The following is an 8,258-nucleotide window of genomic DNA, read 5'->3' as shown; positions in this document are numbered from 1 at the left end:
CAATGCACAGAGAGTCCCATAATTGGCACCTTGGAAGATCTGAAAATATAAATTAATACCACTATACAAAACATGAGGGGATTAGATGGAGCTGATATGAGCGGAAACAGACAAGTTTGACATTTAAATAACAGAAAGATCTTTTTTTTAAAACCGTGACAGAATTTTCATGTCAGAGTTTTATCAGTGTGGTGTTTTTCTAAAGTCAAAGCCAGAATGGAAGAACGTCTTATATTCTTTCCAAGATGGACAGATTCTACAAGACTTTTCTTTTCTTTAACATTTTTAAATGAAAGCATTAAAAATTGGCTGCTTTAACTTTTTTTCTTGTTCCTCAGATGCCACAGCTTAGAGGGATTGATGAAAAATATATGAACTCATGAGATTCTTCCTAGTTTCTGCATTTATTGGTTATATAGTGAGCAATGTATTTTCTCAGTTGCCAGTTAAGCTAATTTGTTGCTAAATGCTTCACCAGGTATTTTTTTTATTTGCACTCAGTTTTACAGCCTATTGTTTGCCTCTGTTCCAACTTTTTTCTTAGTTGAAACGATCTGTTTTCTGTTCTGACACAAAGTATGAATTTAGGATATTTACACCTGCATTTTGTCCCAACTTTTCTGAAGTTTGAGCATTTATGTTTCTTGCTTTTATCAGGGACAAATTTTAAAAATATGTGATGCTGTCTTGTGATCGTAGGCCAAATAACTGCAGATAAAACAATGAAGAAAGAACCAAATGGATCCTTTTCTGCACAGAAATGATTTAATTCTCTTCCCTGGTGGTTTAGTTCGTAATTGAAAAAAAAAAACAATCTTCTTTTTTTAACAAACTAAACTAAAGTGTCACTTATAAACACAGAGGATCTCTGATTTCTCAATTAGTTTCAGTCTCAGTGTCAAAATGTAAACACACACACGTTTGTACTTCTATCCTCGTGGGGACATTTTATTGACTTCCATTCATTTACAGGTCATGTCTAGAGCCTAACCATTTCCTTTACACCAGGGAAACTCAAAGATTTTGGGTCAGGTGACCCCTTACAAGGGCAAAAAAAAAAAAAAAAATCCAGGGGACCCTCATAAATGCTATGTTGTTTTAAAAGATAATTTACTGTCATTCCAACCCCTAAATGCCATGGGAATATATATTTTTATTTAGTTTATTATGCTTGTTTTATCAGTTCTTTGTTCCCCTTGCATTTTTAAAAATAAAAACCAAATAAACAATTTCATGAAATTTTTTGAGGACCCCCAAGATACCTCTTGCGGACCCCTGGGGGTCCTGGGACCCCAGTTTGAGAACCTCTGCTTTACACTAAACCTAACCTAAACTCAATTCACACCTTAGTCCCAAACCCAACCCCTGACCCGCCAACGGGATTTCACCCGACTGGGACCGGGCGTGGAACAGTGGGTCCCCACAAGGCTCTGTGTACCAGGAAAATGGTCAAAACTCGTCCCCACCAGGTAACAAANGTTTTATGGGTAGAGTAGTTTATTTTTCCTGTTATACTTCATTATAGTTTTTTAAGACAAAGCTAATTGAAAGGGGCGCTGAGCAAAGTTACAACCACGGATTACAAATACTTTTTTTTCTTCTGCAGCTTGGCACCCTCTCCAGCAGATGGCGCTCTAGGCGACCGCCTAGTTCACCTATGCCAAGAGCCGGTTCTGTTAATGCAACTTTCATTTTCCTGCAAAATATGAAGGTTTCACTTTCTCAACTTTATTATTTGTATTTTTTGTTAGGTAAATCCAATCGTCTGTTCTTTGAGTGTATTTTGAGCAATAGCAAATTGTGCAACAGTGTTTGGAGTCACCTCTGTGCGTCTGTTAGCAAAATATCTCCTTAATGAAAGTTTTAGGAAACAATGACTGAATGTAAAACTGGTTTTATTTTGGATCTATAATCTGGGAGAAGGAGGGGAGAGGCCCGGAGCAGGGGGGGAGGAGGAGGGAGCATCGGGGCCTTTGGGGCGAGTTCCGCCCAACTTGTGAGAAACTTTTCTGCTGTCACTCAGCGGTGAGGCGCGCGGGAGGACGGCGCGAGCTCAGCTCCAGCACTGCAGCGCGTCAGAAATGAATCGGCTTCTTCTCCTCGTGGTGCTTTTCGACGCGTCGCTGTGGCGATGCTGCCATGGCCAGCAGAGAGGTGAGTCATCAGAGGCTGATCGGTAATCGATTAGTTGTTTACAGCGGGACTGTTCGAGGTTCGGTGTAACGCACAGTCCGTGGGGGTCGACCAGGTGGGCAGAAAGTAACTTTAGTCAACATTTCAAACAGTTACATTAAAGTTCTCCAAAACTACTCTGAGTTAGTTTGAATTTGTCTGGGATGTGTTTGAGGACAGGATTTCCAATCATGGATTAAACAGGACTTTGTTTTTACTTTTTTAATTCAGGAATTCACTGTTTGAACTGATCAGAGCTGCGCTGAGAGGATTGTGCGACTTTGTTATAAGTTTGCAGTTTTTTTCCCCAAAGTGTGAAGTTTCACTTAACATTAATTGATACCAACACCTCTTTATGTCCAAATGAAGATTAACTCTGATTTCTGTTTAGAGTTCATGGTGTTAAAGGGATCCGTGATTAGTTGTAACATTTGACTTTATTTGATAAACTTATATTTTAACTGTAAAATAAAGACTGTAAAAATACTGCAGGATGTTCAGTTTTTATAATTTTTAAACTAAAAATTTTAAATATATTACACGGACGGGGCCATTTTATTTACACACAAAGCATTCTGGGTAAATGATGACGTGGATAGGTCCTCGGTGCGAGGCTGCTAGCGAGCTATATCCNAATAAAAACTTTGCTAAGCTGGCATAAATCTTTTAAATTGTTAGCAAGAAACAACAGAAAAACACACTTTCTTTTAGCCTTGGTTAAAGATAAAACTGATGCTCTTTTTTTAAACCTGTTAGCCCTGACTACTGAACAAAAACACGTGTAATCATTTCACTATTATTTCTGGATACATTTTCAGACTGTAAATAACAAACATGTTTCCTGAAAATCATCCTCATGTCGTCTAAAAACAATAATGTGTAAAGATAAAAAGATTTAATTTGAGATCATCAGGGTGTTGGTCGATGTCTGCTCGTGGTAATAAACCAGTGATTCACTCACAACACACACTCTGATCTGACTTCTACAGAAAACTGATTCTGACATAATTATAAAAGCAGAAATATATAAATAAACCAATAAATAAATAAACACACTTAAAATGCACCAGCTGATTTTAAAAAGGAGAACTTTACCTCATGTTTTATAATGTAACATTTTAAAAACAGCACAATTTAAATAATGTGCTCAAATATATCATTTGTTGGAACTAACGTGGAAAAATAAATATGATGGGTAATTAAATTATAAAACATGAGATAAAGTTCTCCTTTTAAAAATAATGGGTGCATTTAATTGTTTTTATTTTATATATTTCTGCTTTTATTTCTAACTATGTCAGTTTCAGTCTTCCATAGACTTCACAATATTACATGTAATTATAATAATGCTTTTTCCAATGTTTGATCTAACAGCTCATTTGAATCTAAAACTATGGCCTAAATGCATCAGGCAGGATGCATTCCTTTAAGATATTATATGAACAACAGAATACAGAAAAGACTTCCAAGATGAAAACAGATTTGGAATTTATTTGTCACAATAATTCCCTGAAAGTTTTGTGGTGTTTTGAACAGTTTGGCAGTTTAAAGCAGAACATTTCAGCCGCTCAGTTTCCCTCAGAGACCAAGTATCTGCGGCCCGTCTGCCACGGAAACTTCGCCTCTGAGGAAAACTCAAACGAGTCCTGGCACTCAGGTCGGCGTGTATAAATACACCACGCAGTACTTGTTTGTTTGCGAACCTTCGTACATTAACTCCGATTTGAAAATCTGTTTTTTTACGGCATTAGTACAAAAACATTAGCTAATTCAAATCAACCCTTAAAGGAACATTTCTGTGTGCGCTGTCAGCAGTTGTGTGTTTGTTGTTTGTGTATATGTGTGTGTAATGGCTTATTGATGCCCCATTGTCATAATGTATTCTCTGTGGACCCACTGTTCAATTACAGCAGTCACTCCCTGAAAGACTACATTTACATGAGTGCAGCGCCTGAACACAGCCAAGAGTTTGCTGCATAATAAGCCATTAGCTTTTACTCCTATAAGAACAAGCTCTGACCGGGAGATTTTCATTTCCTAAAAAAATGATTTGATTTAAGTTTAATTTGATAATGAAGACAAGAGAGCGCCTGACGAACATCGTACGAGACTACAAAGCATTATTTAGTCGTGTAAAAACACAATGCGAGCAAATGAAACGGGAAATGCTCAGTGCTTTTTTCAAAGCCGTGCACAGATTAACACCCGAACGGTTGGCATTTACATTTCTTCATTTTTGTCTTCTGGAACAGAAACGAGACATCGTTTTCATGGAGAAAAAAAGAGGAAAGTGCTTTTTGAAAATGAACCAAGCAAAATGGCAATTTTGACTCCAGTTGATGGAAGCTGTTATCTGAGGAGCAACAGTCTGAATGTTGGGTTTAAAAAGGAAAAAATAAGAAAACAGTTTTCTATAAGGCTGGCTCCAGATTTGAATGAGAAAAGAAGAAAAAAGGGAATTAACTGAATAATCTAACAGGGTGTTTGTGTCAGATGGTAATTTAGAAAAAGTTTAGGTCAGGAGTGTTTTTACAGGGATTACCAAGAAACAACAGGACAGGGGTGTCCGTCATAGAGCTACACACAACCAAACACACAACCAAACACACACACACATCAATATTTTTGGCCTGTAGGAGGAAATCAGTCCTCATAGCTTCCCAAAATTTCGGAGCCTTTATAAGTCAAAAGCAGTGGTTCTCAAAGTTGAGGTTGGGTCATGAAACATCGAGCCCCCCATAGAGTTAAACAACACTAGAGTGAGCCCCTCCTATCCCGTCCACTGTTAGCATCTGAGGAGCAAAAACGGTGACCGTACAGGGTGTCGTCTCAGTTATCATGTTGTTAATTTCATTCAACAATCGTAAAACAGCTAGCACAAGAAAAATATAGGATTTATAAGTAATGGGCCTCATGTAAGAACATGTTCGTATTCTTATCCTAAATTTCTCTTACTTTTGTTCGTACAAAGGGTTCGTACGAACATGTCACGTCAGATTCAACAAACTCTTCTATCTNTAAAGTCTAATGTTACAACTAACCAGGGATCCCTTTTAAAGGTAAAAAACAGAAACAAATGTATATCATAAATTTGATCATACTTTTAGGAAAATACCACATACACAAATCCAAGTTTAGTAACTCCACTCCCTCTTTTCTGATGTTTAAAAATGAATTTGAACAATATATCATAAATATATCTGACTAATAATAAGAAAACTAAAAAAAACGTATTGGTTTATGCACTTTATTTAATGTTTTTGTAGTATTCCCCCTGGCTTTTGTTTGTTTGTTCAAATGTCTGTTGAGAACTGTTTTGTATTGAGCTTGTTATTTTTGCTAATAAAAAAATCACGGTTCAAGATGGCGGCCAAAACTGGCAATTGCAAATGCATATATGGCTGTAAACCAGACAGTTTTACAGAAATTGAGCTAAAACTTGGTGTGGTAGTAGATGAGAGTCATCCTTAACAAATACTCCAAGAACTAACACATTGCTCGGTGTAATGTTGTTTTTTTTTACAAAAACTAGACCAAAAACAGTTGGAACTCAGTCATTTTTCATCATAAAGTGGTTTTAGTTAAAAACTCTGGTATGAAAGGCGGCAGGTGAAATACATCCCTTACTCTAGCTGTTAGTGGTCATAATGTAATGGCTGATCAGTGTTTCAGTTTGTCTCATGAGGAGCTGATGTTGCTGACTTGAGAGATGAGAATCTATTGCTTGCCATGCTTTTACTTATTTATTTATTTCCCTGTTTATTTTCTTCAGAACACCTCCTGCTAGTGCTCCGGACCTCCTGCAGAGGAGAGGGGGCTGCCTGCAGGATGGGAGTGTTTATGCATACGGTGTGTGAGTGTGTGTGTGGTGTGTGTGAGTGTGTGTGTGGTGTGTGTGAGTGAGTGTGTGTGTGTGTGTTTATGAGAGAGAAGAGGGCGAGAGAGGCCATCTGTGTTAGGAGCCTCATTACCAGGCGTGTCAACCAGGCATGCTCTCTATCAGCGCCGGAGCTCAGACCGACACCAGGAGATAATCAGAAACGACGAAGACGAGGAGGGGGGGCTGAGAGGGAGAGGAAGGAGGGGGTAAACAAGAGTTGTTAGGCATTGAAGGAGACATTAATGATAGAGAGAAGATGGATGAAGCAGGTAGATGGAGGGTTTAGAGGACCTGAGAGAGGAGGACGAGATGCTGGTGATAATGGAGGGACTGAAGTGTACACAAACACAAAGGGTCTAAATAAAAACAGAAACTATCGAACCTGTTTGCTCAACATAAAAACACGGTTTAAATAAGATGCTATTTTAATAATAAACTCGTTCATTGTGCAACATGTTACGCATTTGCCTAGAAGTTTTACTGACAGCGTCTGGATCCTAAATTGTGCTTTTTAATTGTGTTTTTGGATCTAGAGACGTGCTCAAATGATTCATTCCTCTTGGTAACATTCTTAGTTTGTTGCTTTCAAACAGAACTAGATACCGTTTAGCCTTGCATTTTGAACGTCACAAATTTAGCGTTTTATTCCTTCGAACCGTAAGTCTGATTTTCTGTTAAACTGATATCTTTACGCGCACAGAATCAGCATGTAAACCTACGGGGAAATCAACAGTTTCATGTGACTCACTTCTAACACTGACTTCCCACAGAAACCTCATTATGCATATTCAAAAAGCACAAGTATCATGAAGACTGATTTCCCAGTTGATGTTTATTGTACTTTGGTGTAATCAAATTTGCAGAGTGATACTATAAAATATTTTCTCCTTCTATCACAGGATTTATTCCAAAAATAAATGAAAGTTATTTTGTAGTTTACCGGTCTCCGCAGCAGCTCCAGCACTGTTTATAAGCTTAACTGGGCTTGAATGGGATGAGAACTTAAGAGGTCTTGCAGTGGATGTGATGTGAATCCAGAATATATTAGATTTTTTATTATTATTCTTGCCCAACGGAGAAATCAACAATTTTACAAGGTGAATTTATTCCAGTGTTTTCCTAATATTTTGATCTGACTCTTCTATGTTAATACTGGAGCAGCCAAGCTTAACTGAATGGATTTGATGGTGTACACCAGCGGGCGAGCTTTCACATTTTTTTCTTCTTCTCTCAGCCTGGTTCCCACATGCACTGAACAGAATCAATTTCTCCTGGAACATCTGAGTAGAAGAATGGGAAAATAGTGAAAAGGGAAAGAAATCGGGGAAAGCAGAGCTAGTGGGGGGTTTACTGTACAGTATTTATGAGGTTGTGTTGGAATAAAAGTGTTATGTGGATGTTTAGGTATCATCAATGACATTGTGTCTAAAGACACGTCACATGAGCACAAACAGGTGTTCATATATCTGGACTTTAGTAGAATCATCTAGCTGCTAAAATTAGCAAGGTGCTAATTCAGACCGGTTCTCCATCTCTGCTGTCGTTTAGAAAAGCAACACAAGCTATGAAAACTGCTCCCGCATACATTTACTTTGTTGGAAACAGTGTTGGAAATTTAGTATGAGAATTAAATCAAATGAAAATAAATATATTTTAGATGTTTTTACATATTTCATGTCAGTGAAGTTAGCCTAGTAGCTCCTAAACGTTTGCTTCTTTGTACAAATGAGGGATATTTGTTTTATTTTTTGTTCTGCAACACAAAGTTGATTTATGAAAATTGAGCTGTAGGACTTTGCGCTAATCAGTGGTGGGCAGTGCTAATCCAAAAATTAGCTCCGCAATTTCTAAAGCGCTTATGAAAATATTTAGGTCCGCAACTTCAAAAGCGCTTATGCCATAGAAAAACTAGCGGAAGCTAATTTTAAAGCACAAGTTCAATTTGACACTTACTAGCTGGCAACAATTCATATACAATACATGCACAACACTGCCAACTGTGTGAACTTTTTCACAGCTAAATCCTACAACCGCCTATTGCTGGGGATGTGATTTCCTGAAACAGACTTTTGGCTCCTGGTATAAAAATTAAAAAGTTGTTGAGGATTGCTAGTTCGGCTGATTATTTAAGAAGTTGTTGAGGATTGCTAGTTCGGCTGATTCTTTAAGAAGTTGTTGAGGATTGCTAGTTCGGCTGATTCTTTAA

At 37.7% G+C, this 8,258-nt stretch overlaps 1 protein-coding gene across 1 annotated transcript in view; it reads left to right on the top strand.

Annotated features, from left to right (window-relative positions):
- Nucleotides 1-2,023: 2,023 nt before the first annotated feature.
- Nucleotides 2,024-8,258, top strand: part of lama2 (laminin, alpha 2) — a gene marked incomplete at its 5' end in the record, with an annotated part of 234,410 nt that continues 228,175 nt past the window's right edge. The window contains 1 exon segment of the mRNA XM_014015734.1: nucleotides 2,024-2,154. Within this exon segment, the coding sequence (XP_013871188.1) occupies nucleotides 2,082-2,154 (73 nt within the window).

This window comes from Austrofundulus limnaeus, unplaced genomic scaffold (assembly GCF_001266775.1).
Source record: "Austrofundulus limnaeus strain Quisiro unplaced genomic scaffold, Austrofundulus_limnaeus-1.0 Scaffold133, whole genome shotgun sequence".
NCBI classification, from domain to species: domain Eukaryota; kingdom Metazoa; phylum Chordata; class Actinopteri; order Cyprinodontiformes; family Rivulidae; genus Austrofundulus; species Austrofundulus limnaeus.
Note: the sequence above shows the minus strand (reverse complement) of the source record. Positions and strands in the feature narration are given on the sequence as shown.